At 37.1% G+C, this 17322-nt stretch overlaps 7 protein-coding genes across 9 annotated transcripts; 4 read left to right on the forward strand and 3 right to left on the reverse strand.

Annotated features, from left to right (window-relative positions):
• Nucleotides 1-32: 32 nt before the first annotated feature.
• On the forward strand, nucleotides 33-1371 carry LOC17896287 (ABC transporter I family member 17). The gene is made up of 2 exons (XM_006302642.2): nucleotides 33-718; nucleotides 805-1371. The coding sequence occupies exons 1-2, from the start codon at nucleotides 373-375 to the stop codon at nucleotides 1245-1247; spliced, it is 789 nt and encodes a 262-aa protein (XP_006302704.1). The 5' UTR covers nucleotides 33-372; the 3' UTR covers nucleotides 1248-1371.
• On the reverse strand, nucleotides 1334-3108 carry LOC17896341 (binding partner of ACD11 1). 2 transcript variants are annotated; one of them, XM_006302604.2, is made up of 6 exons: nucleotides 2969-3108; nucleotides 2581-2649; nucleotides 2377-2480; nucleotides 2206-2281; nucleotides 2048-2131; nucleotides 1334-1971 (listed from the first exon to the last, which is right to left on the reverse strand). In XM_006302604.2, exons 1-6 carry the CDS (start codon nucleotides 2978-2980, stop codon nucleotides 1480-1482), a joined length of 837 nt encoding a protein of 278 aa, XP_006302666.1. In that variant the 5' UTR covers nucleotides 2981-3108; the 3' UTR covers nucleotides 1334-1479. The 2 variants fall into 2 exon arrangements, with proteins under 2 accessions (XP_006302666.1, XP_023644368.1); XM_023788600.1 differs by lacking the exon at nucleotides 2969-3108 and adding an exon at nucleotides 2794-2906.
• A 117-nt stretch (nucleotides 3109-3225) lies between these two features.
• Nucleotides 3226-7043, reverse strand: LOC17896429 (protein POLLEN DEFECTIVE IN GUIDANCE 1). Its single transcript, XM_006300827.2, has 11 exons — nucleotides 6313-7043; nucleotides 6054-6205; nucleotides 5728-5831; nucleotides 5456-5544; nucleotides 5112-5185; nucleotides 4782-4932; nucleotides 4531-4698; nucleotides 4236-4333; nucleotides 4023-4145; nucleotides 3857-3925; nucleotides 3226-3759 (listed from the first exon to the last, which is right to left on the reverse strand). The coding sequence occupies exons 1-11, from the start codon at nucleotides 6938-6940 to the stop codon at nucleotides 3550-3552; spliced, it is 1866 nt and encodes a 621-aa protein (XP_006300889.1). The 5' UTR covers nucleotides 6941-7043; the 3' UTR covers nucleotides 3226-3549.
• Nucleotides 7044-7292: 249 nt separating this feature from the next.
• Nucleotides 7293-9231, reverse strand: LOC17894094 (heat stress transcription factor A-8). The gene is given in 3 exon segments (XM_006302405.2): nucleotides 7293-8353; nucleotides 8772-8981; nucleotides 8984-9231. Coding segments are annotated over 3 exon segments (1143 nt in total). The 5' UTR covers nucleotides 9020-9231; the 3' UTR covers nucleotides 7293-7456.
• Nucleotides 9232-10838: 1607 nt separating this feature from the next.
• On the forward strand, nucleotides 10839-11738 carry LOC17894285 (tapetum-specific methyltransferase 1). Its single transcript, XM_023788403.1, is given in 4 exon segments — nucleotides 10839-11114; nucleotides 11214-11268; nucleotides 11271-11308; nucleotides 11454-11738. Coding segments are annotated over 4 exon segments (654 nt in total).
• Nucleotides 11739-11975: 237 nt separating this feature from the next.
• Nucleotides 11976-14138, forward strand: LOC17895558 (CDP-diacylglycerol--inositol 3-phosphatidyltransferase 1). Of its 2 annotated transcripts, none has more exons than XM_023787639.1 (11): nucleotides 11976-12143; nucleotides 12318-12423; nucleotides 12510-12594; nucleotides 12698-12747; nucleotides 12975-13014; nucleotides 13105-13149; nucleotides 13257-13322; nucleotides 13417-13531; nucleotides 13613-13669; nucleotides 13748-13846; nucleotides 13936-14138. In XM_023787639.1, exons 2-11 carry the CDS (start codon nucleotides 12357-12359, stop codon nucleotides 13993-13995), a joined length of 684 nt encoding a protein of 227 aa, XP_023643407.1. In that variant the 5' UTR covers nucleotides 11976-12143; nucleotides 12318-12356; the 3' UTR covers nucleotides 13996-14138. The 2 variants fall into 2 exon arrangements, with proteins under 2 accessions (XP_023643407.1, XP_023643406.1); XM_023787638.1 differs by having other exon boundaries at nucleotides 11976-12137.
• Nucleotides 14139-14424: 286 nt separating this feature from the next.
• On the forward strand, nucleotides 14425-17030 carry LOC17896362 (glycerate dehydrogenase HPR, peroxisomal). Its single transcript, XM_006301855.2, has 13 exons — nucleotides 14425-14615; nucleotides 14700-14783; nucleotides 14880-15020; nucleotides 15216-15337; nucleotides 15433-15514; nucleotides 15605-15677; nucleotides 15766-15857; nucleotides 15961-16035; nucleotides 16123-16230; nucleotides 16319-16396; nucleotides 16475-16519; nucleotides 16609-16723; nucleotides 16853-17030. Exons 1-13 carry the CDS (start codon nucleotides 14493-14495, stop codon nucleotides 16873-16875), a joined length of 1161 nt encoding a protein of 386 aa, XP_006301917.2. The 5' UTR covers nucleotides 14425-14492; the 3' UTR covers nucleotides 16876-17030.
• Nucleotides 17031-17322: the final 292 nt, after the last annotated feature.

Consider the following 17322-nt stretch of genomic DNA (forward strand, 5'->3'; position numbering starts at 1 on the left):
GGTTTTGAAAGTGGCATTCTCATATTTGTCTCTGTTCTCATTTCATTGTGGGAACCAAAACATCAGAACAAGACACCATTTGAGTTGAGTTGAGTGTGACATGTCCATATATGTCGATATATGCTGAAAAAAAAAACTAATGGAGAACTGAACTGAAGATTTAATCCGGAGAAGATTACTTAAAGTTGAGTTTTTTAAAAACTAAAAGAAGAAATCTTGATACGCCGTAATGTGAGTGGTGAAAGAATTTTAAACGTCTGCATCAATTGACTAATTCCTGATCTTTGGAACCTATTGTGGTGGTCATATACGGGCACAAGTCTTTTTGCTAAGTGGTTTTGATAAAAAAAAAAGTTGAAAACTTTAAAGGCGATGCCATCACTTTGGTCAAACGAATCCGATGGGTTGCGAGAACATCTTGTGGACGTTGTTGTGTCTGGTTCAGAACCAAAGATTCGGGTACATGATCTGACCCGAGTCGCTGATGATGGATCTCGGATCTTGAAAGGAGTGAGTATTGATATACCGAAAGGTATGATTGTTGGGGTGATTGGACCTAGTGGAAGTGGAAAGTCAACTCTTTTGAGATCTCTGAATCGTCTTTGGGAACCGCCGGAGTCAACTGTTTTCTTGGATGGTGAAGATATAACCAAGGTTGATGTTATCACTCTTCGTCGTAGAGTTGGAATGCTTTTCCAGCTTCCTGTTCTCTTTCAAGGTAATAATATCAAGACTTGGAATTAGATTAGTTTATAGTTTGGTTGGTGTGGGTTCTAAAAGAAGATGATGTCTGGTTGGTCACAGGAACTGTTGCGGATAATGTGAGGTATGGTCCGAATTTGAGAGGGGAGAAACTAAGTGATGAAGAGGTTTATAAGCTGCTAAGTCTTGCTGATCTTGATGCTTCCTTTGCCAAGAAGACTGGTGCAGAGTTATCTGTGGGTCAAGCTCAACGAGTAGCACTTGCAAGGACTCTAGCCAACGAGCCTGAGGTCTTGTTGCTGGATGAACCAACAAGTGCTCTGGATCCGATATCGACAGAGAACATTGAGGATGTAATAGTGAAACTGAAGAGGCAAAGAGGGATTACGACTGTGATTGTTTCTCATAGTATCAAGCAAATTCAGAAAGTTGCTGATGTCGTTTGCCTTGTTGTCGATGGTGAGATTGTTGAAGTTCTTAAACCTAGTGAGCTTTCACATGCTAAGCATCCAATGGCTAAGAGGTTTCTTCAACTCAGTTCCTGAGACCAATTTCTCATTGTCCTGTGCAAGTCATTTGCCTTTTTCTTCTCTTGAATATTAATAATCTCTTTTGAGAGAGGACAAATGTGTCTGGATGTAACAACACCTTTTCTGGTTTTATGTCTTTTTAATCTTTTCTTTAGTAAATGAAAGCATATATAACTATGAACAAGAAACCTATCAAAGAATTGAGTTGAGATGCAAATTTAGGAACTTGATTCGGTGAGAATCTGCATCAACCAAGCTTAACAGGAACTACAGCAGGATCTTTAGGTGAAGATGGATCAAGTTGGATAATCTCCTGTCTTCCCTCACCTCCATTCTCAGCTCTCTCTTTCACCGCTTTTGTCACTGCACCAAACGCATTTGAAAACCATGAAGCTCCACTAGAGACATAGGGGTTTGCCATTAAAGCTGTTCTTGCGCTGATTGCCGTCTCTTCAGCAGCTGCTAAAGCAGATTTCGTTATCTCCCTCACTTGATATCGCTCATCAATATCTCTCAACTTCTCATTCACCACAGTTGTTCCTATGCTTAGCTTCTCGCTCAGACCCATCTTATCGTCAAGCGAGGCAATGGTTGCTGAAGCATTTGAGATCAAATTGTGTCTGTCGTCAAATGCTTTGGCTTTCTCCATGGCATCTTTTCCAAGAGCATAACCCCTTCCCACCATGATGTTCACCACATCTTCAGCTTTCTTGACAGAAAAACCGTTAAACGAATTTTCCTGCCACAAAGCAGAGACAGAAGATTATAAAACTCACGAGTAATCAATAAAAGCAGAAGAGTATTCCAGGCTTTACCGATTCAAGTGCAAGGGCTTCTGGTGGCAGCTCGTAGTTCACAGCAGGAGTAATACTAACACGATGATCTGCAATGACAGCTCCCTGGAGGAAAATATAAGACACATTATATATACCCCCAAATGATGCATATGAGTAAAACCATGTATAAGAAATACCGTTAATAGCATTGCAGTTTCTGCCCCTTGTGGATCCTTAAAAGTAACATAAGCAACCTGAGATTCTTGTGTCTCACTGTGATTTTGAAAGAAAAAAAACATTGGACATTGACAAAGATCATCTTTTTTCACAGTGAGATAAATAACAAGAACAAGAAGATTTCTCAGAACCTTCGCATCTCCACGTATTGAATGTCACCAGAGAAAGAAAAGAACTCTTTGATATCTTTCTTAGAAACAAGAAGTGAAACATTGCTAATCTTGACAGTTTTCACCTGCAACAACAACAACAACAAAGTACCCCAAAAAAATGAAATCTTTGTGGCAGGCAAAGAAACACAATGAAGATTGAAACGACAACTGTTGGTTTCTTACACCGGAGACAGTTGTCTGTGAATCCATTAGAATGTTGTGCTGAGTTTGATCCGAATCAATGAAAGCAGCCTGTTGTAAAGAGGAAGATCAATACAACCAATACTTTCCAATTAAGAAATCAAAAGATTGAAATTTAGTATCTGAGGAATAGGATCTGGAAAGTGTGGATTTCATAAAGTTTTAAACTTTTTTGTTGGGTTCATAAACACTAACACAGTATAGAGAGATCTCAGACTTCATGAATCAAAAATCATAGAATCAAGAAATATCTACAAATTCTTCAGTAGCAAAAGCATGAGAAACAAACACCATTCTAATTAGATCTAAAATTAGCAAAAGCAAAAGACGAATCTAAAAGAAGAAGACACAAGATTTGGGAAATCCTTACCGTTACCGACATTGTGGAAATGAGATTCTCGGAAGAAAGCGAAAAAATCGTGAAAGAGTTGGGGATTTTTCAATATTCAAGTCCTTTTGAGTCTCTCTTCAACAGTGTAAATTATTATTTATTACGTTTCTCTTTTTCTCTTTTTTTTTTGTTGGTTTTTTAGTTACTAATTCACATTGGCACAACCTCAAATCAAAGATTCGTCAAACTTGTCCTTGAGAATCAGAATACATGTGAACAAAGCTTTGGAAATGTGATGACTTTTTTTTAACTATCTTGTGAACAAAAAAAAAACAAAAAGAAGAGTACAAAAAGAGTATTTTGGCTATTTTGTGATCAAATGATCAATAATGAGGTCTCTTTCTTTTGTACATATATATGCCTAAACCACAACAAAATCGCTTCATCTGAAAATATTTACCATGTGTATGATGAGATGAGATCACAGAGATGATCTCAAAACAAGGTTGTAAATTGGATCCCACGGTTGCTCCATCTTTCTTTTGTTCCTTCAAACTTCATCTGCTGACGAAATGTTTCTTCTTCACTCCAAGTTGTGTTTTTTTTTTCTCTATCAAGTATTAATCATTGTGTAGATGGGAGGAGTTTCTTCGTCGGCATCTATTAATGTACCAAGTTGCATGTTTCCTTAGTCCCATGCCAATGAGAACTTTGAGGCTTGTCAGCATTATATATGTTATGATAAATAAGATGATCATCCACAGCATTCTCCATGGGAGAGGACTGTACGGCAAGTGTGCTGCGTATACTGGAGTCAGTACCCGGATCACCTGAGGCCCAAATATACTCAAATCATTTCAATCTTCTTCTTTCTTTTTTTAAACTTGTCACAATGTGTATTCAGGTCAAAGGGGAAGAGGAATATACCACACAAGCAGGTGCAAGGGGAACGAATGTGAGATTTGTCTTTCTATCTTCCGGGCGAATGTTCAAAGTCTGACAAAGAAAATTTACCAGAGAAAGGATAAATGGATGTAGGAAACAGAACAGCCAATGCAGCAATGTAATTTTATCGATGCTTTATCATCCATACCTGCTCGCAGAGAGCTTGAAGAAACTCGGAGTACGCTATAGGTTTGATGTCATTGAACTTGGCAAGAAACGAATGCTTGATGATGTCTATCATCATCTCACAGAAGAAGACCGTCGTAGCATTCTGCAGAGTCCACGTAAAATTACTTATAGGAAATCTGAAAAGAGGCTTGTAACAAAATTTTAAACTACTAAAAAAATTATGTGGACTTACGGAGATAAAGTTTCCAAACCATGGACCTTCAGATTCGAGAATATTTTGAGCCAAAACAGACACCAAGAAGGCCGCTATGTGGAATCTCTCTATTGAATCTGGTAGAGAAATAATAAGGGAAACCAGAACATACTAATCAGAAACCAAAAGTGATAGCTGCAATTACTGTCTCAATCAGACCCCATCTTCAAAGGTGATTCCAAAAGTTTAAGAACTAAGCTAATGATCTGAGGGCCATTGCTGGCCTAATATTCAAGACAAAAAAATCTACAAAGAGCATGGAGTAAAAGCTTACCCGCATATACTAGACCATGAATGTTGTCCTTGCTGAAACGCTTAAAGACACTGCTTTTGATCTCAGCAAAGTTATTTGACACCAGGAGAGCCAACAAGGCATTGTTGTGAGCAACAATACATGTTGACAACGTAATTGCCTGAGCTAATAAAATGAATGAATGGAGAAGTAAAGACAGTTAAGGAGACAACAGAATAAAGATTTGGAAGTAGTTAACAGATATTAAACTAGCAATCATATTGTAAGGATATTTGAGGCAGCCATAGTTAATGCTAGGTCAGAAACAAATCTCCAAGTCGAAAATCTCAATTTTTCAGGAGGGGAAATCGCCACTCCTTTTGCAGAACTGAATAGTGCCCCAAATACATCTCCACAGAAACTTTGACAAAGTCTATCAAATATCTGAAACACAGTTTTTCTGTTAATACCAGTTGGATTGAGCAGAAGGTTAACCGAACAGAAAAGTGAGCAGTGAAAGCACAAATATTACCAACTAAATCATGAGATACAAGGAAGAAAAGTGAAATGAACAAGAAAATTTAGAGCAGGAAAAAAAAGATCTGAAAGGGAATTTACATTACCTCTAAGATATTATAAACCACATATAGTTTAATAGTACTTTGACCACGAATCATGTGGTAAATAAGGCTGATATCTGAGTAAAAATGAAAAAGAGTCAAGATAAGTAAATAAGAAACACATAAGAGAACCATTTGAAAATCCATTTTCTCAACTTTGATGATATAAAAAGACAAATCCATTCTTGACAAATCCGTTCTTTCATAAGAAGCGCTGAGCTTATCCATCTCATAATTAACAGATAAAGTAATGCCCTATGCAACCCTTTGAACCACTTCAGATGTTTTCATAGATTATACATAAAATATATTGCAAGCTTAAGAAAGTCAAGAGATTTGTATTGCACCTGTTCTCCCGAGAAGAATGGTACCAGAAGCCAAAACTAGAAAACAAGCAAGATCAGACAGCTCTGACGAGGAGGGCCTCCTGAACTGCCTGCCACGAATATTAACTTATTAAGTTACTTTCTCAAAATGGCAGTAGCAGAATCATGTGTATTAAGAAAAGTATGATCAAGGCATATTCCACTTGAATCAAAGATGCACAATGTGGTGATCAAGTCTAGTTTATAGCAATATTAAGAGTGTTATTATCGACGAAGAATCTAAAATGACTTACCTTTTCTTAAAAGTATCCCAGAATATCAGCAGGACTCTTATTGGCATGACTGTCATCAATGACAGAAATGAGTTGACGCAGACAAAAAAGCCAGTATTTATAAGCTGCATTAAAATTCTTTACAATGTGAAAAACCTCTGTGTAAATCACAAAACAGAAGCATACATGTACATATACACTGAACTCTAATTTAAGTATCCTTTCACAACTACATACTGGGTGGATTTCATTGTCACTCATACAAACTAATCAACAGAGATACACAACCAACACACCTAGCTAGCTGAGAATGTTCATCTGTAAGAGAAGGGAATAGCTGGTTTTACCACTTCACATCGCCATGGCAAGCGGAAGATTGTATCATATATCCTTTCGCGTTCGATATCATTCCCAGGAGTGGTTGTGCTCCGCAATGAGATCCCACCATAAATTTCCTCCATAAAGTATGCCATAGGTGACCTCGTCTCAGCAGAAAGAACTGATGACAAGGGGATACTAGACATCATTACACAGAAAATACAGTGCAAACCAAGTTGAAAAAGGGGTACCAAAGCAAAGAGAGAAAATAAAAGTTGGGAACTTTACAATCAGGATCATCCGCCACAAGCTGTTTCCAATCCAAAGAAGCTTCAGTATCTAACCTCCTCACCGCATCCCCATTGATCTCACTTCTTGGAAACTGATGCTGCACTTCTTGAAACGGTGGATTCTCAGAAGTGCTTAGCTCCGCACTAGTCTCGTCCATATACAACTTCTTATCAGAACTCACAGTATCACTCCATCGCTCGTCGTTACTACTATCAATACTCCCATTAACATTCCTCTGCCTCAACTCACCAAAATTGAACCCATTATGATGTACAGTTTGCCCATCCAATAGCGTCACAACGCAGCCACCACCACTACCACCCCCATAGTAATTCAATCTGTTCTCAAACATCGTACTAGTCTCTCCAAAATCACAACTTGAACCCTCCACGATCGTTGAATGAGACTCGCCATCCTCTAAAATAGTCTCGACTTTGTTGTTGTTCTTCTTCTTCTTTCTCTTCGATCTCTTTCGTTTAGGTGATTCAACAGCGTCGTTTCGCGTAATCGGATCTGAGCTAGATCGGCGAATTGATGATTGAAGAAGTGTATCATCATTCTCAAAGGAGCTGCTTCGGCTGAGAATCTCAAACGACAGTTTCCTCCCAGAGGATCTAATCGCCATTTTTTATTACAAAAGAAGAAGAAGAACAATGGAGAGACGAAGCGAAAACATAGAAATAAAAAAGAAACCTAAAAAGACTCAAAATTTTGGATTCACGAAATCGAAAAAAACTCAGAGAGGCAGCAGAGGAAGGTGATTGTAGTAGTACTTGTGTCGAGACGCAAAACGCTGTTTCTGAAAACGCCGTTTAGATGCTTGACATGCGTCGTAACGCGATTAAGGAACTCTGACAAAGCAGGCCAATTATACGCCGACACGTGTTGACCCAAATGTTCTGTTATATGGCTCAGCAGGAGTTACAGTATATAATATTTCAAGTCTCAATTGTAAAATGTTGTTTTGTAAAGTCGTCTTTCATATAAAAGATTATATTATTTGCCAAAAAAAAGTCTGAATCCTCAACCACGCCTACTTCGTTGTTCGCTATATAGAAAAAAAAGTTAACATAACAAAAAGGTTGAGGCTGATATGTTCAAAAAACTCAATCCAGCTTCTGGTTCATGCGCAGTAGTGCAGCTATTCATTAGAAGCCAGTACGCTCATCTGCTCTGTCAGAATATCAAGATTCCGAGACCTCTCTGGAGTAAGCTGTCCATATTCAAAGTCATCTGATCTCTCCATCTCTTTTGATATCAGCTCGAGCATACGGCTCTTGTCTGATTCCATCGTTCCATCCTCCTCATCCTCTTCCTCCAATGTTGGATCATCCTTTCCTTTCTTGACATTGTTCTCCTGCTTCTTTGTCTTCTTCCTTGAAGGGCTCAGCAACAAAAGCTTTTCCCAAGCTCCATCATCGTATAGATCAGGTATGATCAATGGCACATGGTTTTCATCCAGGCAGAACTTCAACATATCGGCGTTTCTCAAGAAATCATTTAGGTCGTTCGAGCTTGACTTTGATGTTCCGTTGTCTGCTGGTGGCTGGTATGTAACTAAAGGAAGACCGTATGAGTTTGATTCTCCTTCATCAGTCACTTCTTCTACAATCGTCGCTCCTTCCCCAGCTTTTCGCCAACTGTTTTTTTCCTTTGGCTGAAGCAGCTGAACTAATAGACTCGGATTCTTCATAACCATTACCAAAAACGAAAGCATCTCCTGCTGACTCTCTTCCATTCCTTGAACTCTGTCTTTTAAATGTACCATCTTCGTATCCGTGATCTCCTGATACTGCCTAACTTTGATCAACTCTTGCGCCAATGCCTTCTTATCGCCTTTCAAGATATCAACTTCCTTCCACAATCCACTCTTCTCAGGCTTTTCCTGAGCATCTGTTGTACTTTTACTCTCCTGTTTGCTCTGGTCATTACTTTGAATATTCTTCCTCCGGATAACATTCTTCAGTAAATCCTTTTGACCTTTCACAAACCCGTCATTCGCAAACTCCCAACAATCTGCATCTACTTTTTTAAAACCCTGAAAACAAAAACAAAAAACCCCACATCCAAGAATCAGTTACATGATCTACACAGAAATCGAATGAGCTAGATTTACCCTATCGTTCAACCAAATTATACATAGAGAACTTCAAGATTGTGACTAGTCCTATCTCTAATCAATGTTCCAGATAAATTAGAGTACATAAGAGTTGAACAAAACATCTTTCTCCATGCTTCATATCCAGTTCATAATCAATTTTCTCTAAAACCCATCCACACTTTATAGAAACAGAGAGGATAAAAAATGAAACTTTGCTTAACATAACCGCAAGTAATCACACCAGTCATATGTTGCCACACCAAATTACGAAATCAGAATGTGTAAGAAACATCACAAACATCAAACACAACTGAAAAGACAGAATTGAAGAGAGAGGGATAAAAGAAAGACTAACGTAGATATTGAGCTGACGAATAAAGCTAGAGAAATTGCTGTGTTTAAAGTATTTAGGCAAGAGTTGAACAGAGAAGACCGTCGTATCCAAGATTACGAAGCTGTTATCTGCACTTGTACTCCAAGAGATTATAGAATCAGTAGAAGAATCATCAACCATCTCGTAACATTTTCTCAAGAACGGCGCAACTGAAGAAGAAGACCCATCACCCCATCACCGCCACCACCGTCTGCCGCCGATTTCACCATAATCTCAGAGAAATCTCCAAACTTTAGATGAAAATTTTGAATTTTGAATTCTGAAAAATCTGAAATTGAATCTGTATGTGGGGAGAAAAAGGGTAAAGGAAGAGACTTTGGTATGTGGGTACAGTGGAGAAGGCGATGAAACTTGTGCGCTGGGCAAGGGATCGTCGTTCACATCAAAAGGAAATTTCAAGGAAGAGAGGAAGAAGAAGTCACGGTTTTTAGATATTTTCTTTAAAGTCTTTGCTTTGGCCCAATCAAATATTTTACATCAAATATAAATATATAAAACAAAAAATAATAAAACAAATTAGATATTTACATTTTTGACATGACAATAATTATTTTTAAACCAGTAAAAATGTTACATTGGTAGAAATATCAAACAAAAAAATCCCAACTACTTGATGATATGTATTAGAAAAGGCTTAAAACATTTAAATTAGGGTTTAAGGTTGTTAAATCCTATGAATCATGCCTTATAAATCCCAACTACTTCAACAAAATCTCTTAAATCAAGTTTATTACTCAAGTGTTTTATCCATTTTTTAATTCTAATTAATTTGTTAAGGTTTGCATAAAACATTTACATCTAAATATATACATAATTTTCAAATTGAATACTTTAGTTAAGCTTACATGTTTTTTTGCGAATAAACTAAGAATTTATTCAATTAAAACGAGTTTTGCCTTTACGCAAAAAAAATAAAAAAAATATACATAACACTATAACAAAGCGAACAAACTAAGCAAATGATCAACATATATAGTAGTCGAGTAACTAGAAAATTTTAAACAAAAACAATATATCAAAGAGATACACAAAGAGTCAAAGATAGAGGTAAGCTAACATGTTTCAACCCAACCCAAGAACCAACCAAACTAAGACAAACCCTTAAAACGAAACGATTTCGGCAACACGGTAACACCCTTTGCTTCTAACTTTCTAAGAATGTCTTCAAGCCATGACATTGTCTAGTCAATAAAATTACACTGCAAATTATGCATAGGCCACTTGTATCACTACGCAACATCTTTCAACAGTTGTACTAAAAATAAATACGCGTCAAATACGATTCAATGGTTGAATTGAATAGTTGTAGTCTTGTAGATAAGATCCATATAGATAAACTTTGTTCTTAATTCGAGTGGTATTAGTAGCTCAACTAATTTAACTAGAAGCCAAAATATACTGACCAAGTGTACATGACTTCGCGCGTTCTTCTAATTACAAAGACAACATCTCTAAAACTCCGCACAACCACGCGACCGAGACATCATGGCCAATGAAATCAATACCTAATTTCCAAAACTAATAATTTTAATTTTTCAAACTTGTATAACGAAAACCACATTTTATTGATTGGTGAAATGACGTACGTGAAATTAACGTTGTGTTAGTATCATTTACTTTGTAGCAGAAACAAGAATTTGATTTTGCATTTCTGGATGCTGACAAATCAGACTACGTAAACTTCCATGAAACATGGTGAATGCTTGAGGAACCATTGCGTTCAAACAACACCTTGTTTTTTAATGTTGTGGCTGAGGATGAAGAAGGAGTTCCAAAGTCATATTATGAGGGTATATTTATAAGGGAATGCAGGGCCCAAAACATATTTCCTAACATCTATTTTGACGGATCTTAATTCATACTTGACATCAAAGCTAAATCAAGAACGTCCTAAAATAATCAAAAACGTACGACAAAAAAAACATAGAATATATGGGGTAACAAAACTTTTGTTAGCTTCTTTTTGTTAAGCTTTTTTTGTGTGCATGCATGATGTGTTACGTGTACATGTGATGACTACAGTATATCATGGAAACGACAACATATCCAAGAGAGCACGAATTGCTCAAGGAACTTCAAGAAGCTACAATCCAAAGATATGGCAATTTGTAAGTCTCTCAACTGTGATTAAGATATAATTTTCTTATAAACCTATGCAAAAGCGAGATGGGAGTTCCGGTTGATGAAAGTCAATTTCTATCGATGCTTGTAAACATCATCAACGCGAAAAACACTATTGAGATCGGTGTGTTCACTGGTTACTCGCTTTTCACAGTAGCTCTTGCTTTACCTGAAGATGGCCGTGTAAATGATTCTTCTTCTTCACACACAAACAAAAGCTTACAATTGTTCATGTTAAGGTTAATTCACCTTATGGTTAAAATAAAGATTTGGTGCGTGCAGATTACTGCGATAGACATTGACCAAGCAGGTTACAATTTGGGACTAAAGTACATGAAGATGTTGATCACAAGATCGATTTCATCCAACTATTAGAGGCTTAGACCAATTATTATTGAATGGGGTATGTTGTTTAGTTATTCTTAGTTTTAGGACAACCAAATTAGTTTTATGTATTATTAAAAACTAAAGAAATATTATTTGAAATGTATCTAATAGTTTTTCAAAACTTTAATGGTGAAGGAGAAACAAGAGTATGAGTTTGCATTTGTGGATGCTGACAAGACGAACTACATTTACTTCCATGAGAAACTGCTTAAGTTAGTGAAGGTTGGACGAATCATTGCGTTCGACAACACCTTATGGTTTGGTACTCTAATTCAGAAGGAAGATGAAGTTCCAGGTCATATGAGGGCATACAGAGAGGCACTTCTAGAGTTCAATAAGATTTTGGCACAAGATCCTCGAGTCGAAGTGGCTCAAATACCTATCGGAGATGGTCTTACACTATGTAGACGTATTATCTGATATGAACAAAATGTTTTACAATAAAAACTATTATATATGCTACAATAATGAGTTTGTCCCTTTGTTTGTAATGATATTACTCTTTCATTTTCCTAATAAAACTTCAATTTGCAAAAAAGGTTCTGTTTATGATTTATTATTACTTGCGGCAAAATGTTGAGAATGTTTAAACTTTGAGGGTTTAGTTCATAAATTAAGATAAACATTGACATTTCTAAATCAGAAATCTCAATACTTTTTTTGAATGTTCAAAAGCTGCCAGATTGAGAATATTTCGTCCTTCCTTCGTTGAAACTTCAGAATAGCGGCGAATCTGATTCGATTTCAGGGTTCAAATTGAAGATTTTGGCTTTCGACATCTCTCACTTGTAGATCCTCACAACGCTAACCCATTTCCAAGTGAGGGTTTGTTCTGTTTCCTCTTCGATTTCGTTTGTTTCGCTTATTTTCTACTTAATTTGGATTTCTGGGGGTTTACGAGAATCGAATGAACTTGTGTGTTTCCGGGGATGGGTTCGTGTCTACATGCATTTTCCGGTGATGGGTTTTGAGAAAAGTGTTTTCTTTTGCTATGTGTAGGTGGATCTTAAGAAATCGATTTGCAAGTTCAAAGCTTTGATGGCTAAAAAGGAGAGACCTAGACCTCAAAAGTTGTCTGTTTACCTTTATATACCTAATATTGTTGGTGGGTCATTGAAATATCTCCTCAGCTTTTACTTAGCATTAAAGATTGTTGTTGTAACCTGTAATGATTTATATTGATTGCTTCAGGGTACATGAGAGTTCTCTTGAACTGTGTTGCTTTTGCTGTGTGTTTCTCCAATAAGACACTTTTCTCTGTCCTCTATTTCTTCAGGTCCTGCAACTTTCCTCATTGTTTTTTTTCCATTAAATTTATCTGTTTTGGCTAATGGCTTGAATAGTCTTTTGTTCTTTTTTATCAATGTGGCTCTCTCTAGCTTTTGTTGTGATGCTGTGGATGGCTGGGTTGCTCGTAGATTCAACCAAGGTTCAAATACTTCTCTCTTGTTTTATGATTCACATTTTCATTGTGTACGATTGCTCAAAAGGTCCTACCACTGATCAAGAGTAGGATAGTACGTTGCTAGTGTTTAGTTTCAATGTAATAGACATTGTTTTCATTGTGATTCTATAAGCTAAGACATGCATCTCATGCCATTACTATAATATGTAGGAATCTAGAACTTGACTCACTTCTCTTTCTTTCTTCCTCAGTTTCAACATTTGGAGCTGTTCTCGACATGGTCACAGATAGGTGAATCTTCTTCTACAAATATGTGAGGATCAACCTACTTATCTGTTTAATAGGTTCTGACATATGCTTGGTTGTCATTGTGGGTTATAGGGTTAGCACGGCCTGTCTACTCGTGATTCTCTCTCAAATCTACAGGTGTGGATATTTATATGTACAGTATCTCTTTTCCGTAGCATCTCTGGAGTTTGGTGTAGACTGGTTTCTTCTTTATCCAATGCATTTTTTCTTTCATCTGTAAATAGGCCTAGCTTGGTCTTCCTTTCATTGCTGGCTTTAGATATTGCTAGTCACTGGCTGCAGATGTACAGGTATGCTAATTAACTCTTTGTTATTGCACCGTGATTTCTTCTCTATACTTTTCAACTCCAGTATCTAACTGGGAACTTAATTCTCTACTCGCAGTACGTTTCTAGCTGGGAAGAGCAGCCATAAGGATGTGAAAGACAGCACAAGCTGGCTGTTCAGACTATACTATGGAAACCGGATATTTATGTGTTATTGCTGTGTTTCTTGCGAGGTGATTGAATTTGTCTCTTTAATTACATGCTAATCTTTTTGAGATGATGTCTTCTTACACACAAATCTTTTCAACGTGCAGGTTCTGTATATCATCCTTCTTCTCATTGCAAAGAACCAGTCCGAAAATCTCCTGAATGTTAGCTTCTTTTTTGTTTCATTTAGTTTGCTCTCAGACTTACTCTGCTCAATTACTAAAGCATAGTTTTCATTGCAGGTCGTAGTTGCCACATTAACGCAGATTTCACCACTCTCTTTTCTCCTGGCTTTGACATTGTTTGGCTGGTCGATGAAGCAGACCGTCAATGTCATTCAGGTAAAGCTAAGATCTTTTGCCAAATCTGCCACTAATCCTCTTTTTATTAGAAGCTGTTTTGGTTCTAATTAAATTCTGACTTGTGGCAGATGAAAACGGCTGCAGACGTTTGTGTACTGTATGACATAGAGAAGCAGCAGAAGCCTTGATCTTCCTTTTTCTCTGAACCTGCAACTCTTTTTTCTTTTTAACTGTGTGTTCTGTTTTCACTGTGGATGTAGATAATTGTTTTTAATGAGATGAATGAAGAATATTAATTTGCCTTTTGATATAATCTTCTTTGTACATATAATCTTGATTACTATTTTAATCTATCTATGTATATATTTTATTCAGTTTTTGATGCAGAGTTGAGTCGGATACGGACACGTCAGCATTATCTCGTTCTGAAACGTAAGGTCCAGACTCAGATAATGCACACGAATCACTTCTTTGTCACTCATCATCAACTTATGAACCACACCAAAAACAGACAAAATCGTAGATAATAGTCACGCAAAATCGACCGTTGGATCTTGTTTTTGGTTTCAAACCACATAAATTCTACTGACTGAGCTAAAAAACTGAACTTTTTTTAAAGGCAGGACCTCCTCTGTTTTCCAAATTCTCACCACAGAAACAGTTGAAGCTTTCTCATTTCTCTGCCATGGCGAAACCGGTGTCCATTGAAGTGTATAATCCTAATGGGAAGTACAGAGTCGTCAGCACGAAGCCGATGCCTGGTACTCGCTGGATCAACCTCTTGGTAGACCAAGGTTGTCGCGTTGAGGTAATACTTTCTTGTCTCTAGGCATCAAGAAATATTAAAAGTTTGATGAATTCAGACGAAAGTTTCTTGCTTTTTGAATAATAGATATGTCATTTGAAGAAGACGATCTTGTCTGTGGAAGATATCATTGATCTGATCGGAGACAAGTGTGATGGAGTCATCGGTCAGGTAATGATATGACGAAAAGAGAGAAAGGTGACAGTGTCTAGTTCTATACCATATGAAAGTTTAAGTACAAATGAGTTAAGTTTTGGTTTGTTATAGTTGACGGAAGATTGGGGAGAGACTCTCTTTTCAGCTCTGAGCAAAGCTGGAGGGAAAGCTTTCAGTAACATGGCCGTCGGTTACAACAACGTTGATGTTGAAGCTGCCAATAAGTATGGAATTGCCGTCGGTAACACTCCGGTAATATATCGAGAAACTATCCTAAATTACAAGAAAAATAAGTTTTAGTTACACTTTTTTTTTTTTTTTTTGTCGTCATAAGTTTTAGTTACACATATAGGTTGGAAATGGTTACTAGATCATTTTTGTGGTATACATGAAAAAAAGAAAGAAAACAGAACGATGTTGATGAGTCTTGTTGTTTGAGTTGGATAGGGAGTGTTGACCGAGACAACAGCCGAACTAGCTGCTTCTCTTTCCTTGGCTGCTGCAAGAAGAATTGTTGAAGCCGACGAATTCATGAGAGGTGGCTTGTACGAGGGATGGCTTCCTCATCTGTGAGATCACTGCACTTTTTTGATCAAATCAAGAAGAATGTTTTAGTTGTGTCCTTGAAGCTTATCTGTAAATCTGGTTGTTTGATTTTTGGTAGGTTTGTGGGTAACTTACTCAAAGGACAGACTGTGGGAGTTATTGGAGCTGGACGTATTGGATCTGCTTATGCTAGAATGATGGTATACCTCTTGCAACATGGCATTTGTAAATTTCGATCCACATTTTGTACACAAAAGCTACCTTTTCTTGACCTCTTGAATTCAAAACAGGTTGAAGGGTTCAAGATGAACTTAATCTACTTTGATCTTTACCAATCCACTCGTCTTGAGAAGTTTGTGACAGGTATGCACAGTATCTAACAATACTCTATTCTCTGTTCTTTGTCTTCATAGTGAAGTTTATATATATTTGAGACAATGATCATTGGCAGCTTATGGACAATTCTTGAAAGCAAATGGTGAACAACCTGTGACATGGAAAAGAGCTTCGTCCATGGAGGAAGTGCTGCGCGAGGCTGATCTGGTATTGTATATGGATTCCACTCAGTGACAAACTGATATTTTGTTTAACATTTGTACTGTAATCTCTAATAGCTAGAAACTGAACTGGTTGTGATCTGAAACAGATAAGTCTTCACCCGGTGCTAGACAAAACCACTTACCATCTTGTCAACAAGGAGAGGCTTGCCATGATGAAAAAGGTGATTTTGCTTTTCGCTGTTTGATCTTATCTACTCTTATTGATGTTTTCAAGTTTATCTTGTTCTGATGGAATATAAATGCTTTAGGAAGCAATCCTTGTGAACTGCAGTAGAGGTCCTGTGATCGATGAGGCAGCTCTGGTTGATCATCTCAGAGAGAACCCAATGTTCCGAGTTGGTCTTGATGTGTTTGAGGTACTGCCATATACGCTATGACCAACCCAAAACATAAGAGTTTATCTCTGGGTGCTTAACAAGTAATTGGTAAATCACATTGTTTCAGGAAGAGCCATTCATGAAACCAGGGCTTGCTGATATGAAAAACGCCATTGTTGTTCCTCACATTGCTTCTGCTTCCAAGGTAACAGACTGAAACGTTTGTTTTTGTCTAAATAGATTTTAACGACACTAACTTGATTTATTTTGATGATAATGACAGTGGACTCGTGAAGGAATGGCTACACTTGCAGCTCTCAACGTCCTTGTATGCATTCTCATTCCAAAAACCCTCTTTTCTTGTAACATTCAAAATGACTAACTTCTGACCATCTTCTTCTGAAAATGTTTTAACAGGGAAGGGTCAAAGGGTACCCGATATGGAGTGACCCGAACCGAGTAGACCCATTCTTGAACGAAAATGCTTCACCACCCAATGCAAGTCCAAGCATCGTCAACTCAAAGGCCTTAGGTACTACACACAGTGACTCAGACTAACATAAACACAAACAAACGAAGCATTGTCTAATCCACTTATACAAGTTTGTTCTCATTCTCTATTAAAAGTGCTCTCATAGATATATTCTTTGGGATTTTTCAGGATTGCCTGTTTCGAAGCTATGAGTTGAGTATGAAGAAGGGGGGATTTGGAAGAATCGTTTTAGTGAATATATGATGGTGTCAAGTTGTGTTTATGTAATGCATATGCATGCAACAACCACGTTGGATCATATATAAATCACTCTTTTAAAGTCTTATATTGCTGATCAGTCTTTCTATCCACTTCCTCTATCCCATAAACATGGCAAGAGTACATGTTCTCTAGATTAATGGTAAACAAGAGTTATATACAAGTATATATGAGTGGTAAATTCTAATATAGCAGCAAAAAATTACCAAATTATAGCTTGTGATTATGTCAACCTAAGCATTTGAGTTGACAATGTGGGTTTGCCATTTCTACAAGTAACATGTTCGTATAAAACATCACTTATTTGACTTTACATAATTTGCTGTTTTTTAAAAAAGATTTTTGAGTTGACAATGCTTTTCCCAAAGTTATAAATCAAC

This window comes from Capsella rubella, unplaced genomic scaffold (genome assembly GCF_000375325.1).
Source record: "Capsella rubella cultivar Monte Gargano unplaced genomic scaffold, Caprub1_0 scaffold_2, whole genome shotgun sequence".
Lineage (NCBI taxonomy): Eukaryota > Viridiplantae > Streptophyta > Magnoliopsida > Brassicales > Brassicaceae > Capsella > Capsella rubella.

What these genes read in the sequence shown, in the direction of transcription:
- LOC17896287 (XM_006302642.2), top strand. Translation starts at nt 373, where the DNA reads ATGCCATCACTTTGGTCAAACGAATCCGATGGGTTGCGAGAACATCTT. An exon ending in GCTTCCTGTTCTCTTTCAAG is followed by an intron (nt 719 to 804) that starts GTAATAATATCA and finishes GGTTGGTCACAG; the next exon opens with GAACTGTTGCGGATAATGTG.
- LOC17896341 (XM_023788600.1), bottom strand. Translation starts at nt 2,820, where the DNA reads ATGAAGTCTGAGATCTCTCTATACTGT. An exon ending in CAATACGTGGAGATGCGAAG is followed by an intron (nt 2,282 to 2,376) that starts GTTCTGAGAAAT and finishes TCAAAATCACAG; the next exon opens with TGAGACACAAGAATCTCAGG. An exon ending in AAGCCCTTGCACTTGAATCG is followed by an intron (nt 1,972 to 2,047) that starts GTAAAGCCTGGA and finishes GCTTTGTGGCAG; the next exon opens with GAAAATTCGTTTAACGGTTT.
- LOC17896429 (XM_006300827.2), bottom strand. Translation starts at nt 6,940, where the DNA reads ATGGCGATTAGATCCTCTGGGAGGAAACTGTCGTTTGAGATTCTCAGC. An exon ending in ATTAACTATGGCTGCCTCAA is followed by an intron (nt 4,699 to 4,781) that starts ATATCCTTACAA and finishes AACTGTCTTTAC; the next exon opens with TTCTCCATTCATTCATTTTA. An exon ending in CCCTTGCACCTGCTTGTGTG is followed by an intron (nt 3,760 to 3,856) that starts GTATATTCCTCT and finishes TTTGGGCCTCAG; the next exon opens with GTGATCCGGGTACTGACTCC.
- LOC17895558 (XM_023787639.1), top strand. Translation starts at nt 12,357, where the DNA reads ATGGCTAAAAAGGAGAGACCTAGACCTCAAAAGTTGTCTGTTTACCTT. An exon ending in CTCGACATGGTCACAGATAG is followed by an intron (nt 13,015 to 13,104) that starts GTGAATCTTCTT and finishes TGTGGGTTATAG; the next exon opens with GGTTAGCACGGCCTGTCTAC. An exon ending in ATTCTCTCTCAAATCTACAG is followed by an intron (nt 13,150 to 13,256) that starts GTGTGGATATTT and finishes ATCTGTAAATAG; the next exon opens with GCCTAGCTTGGTCTTCCTTT.
- LOC17896362 (XM_006301855.2), top strand. Translation starts at nt 14,493, where the DNA reads ATGGCGAAACCGGTGTCCATTGAAGTGTATAATCCTAATGGGAAGTAC. An exon ending in TTGCCGTCGGTAACACTCCG is followed by an intron (nt 15,021 to 15,215) that starts GTAATATATCGA and finishes TGAGTTGGATAG; the next exon opens with GGAGTGTTGACCGAGACAAC. An exon ending in GAGGGATGGCTTCCTCATCT is followed by an intron (nt 15,338 to 15,432) that starts GTGAGATCACTG and finishes GATTTTTGGTAG; the next exon opens with GTTTGTGGGTAACTTACTCA.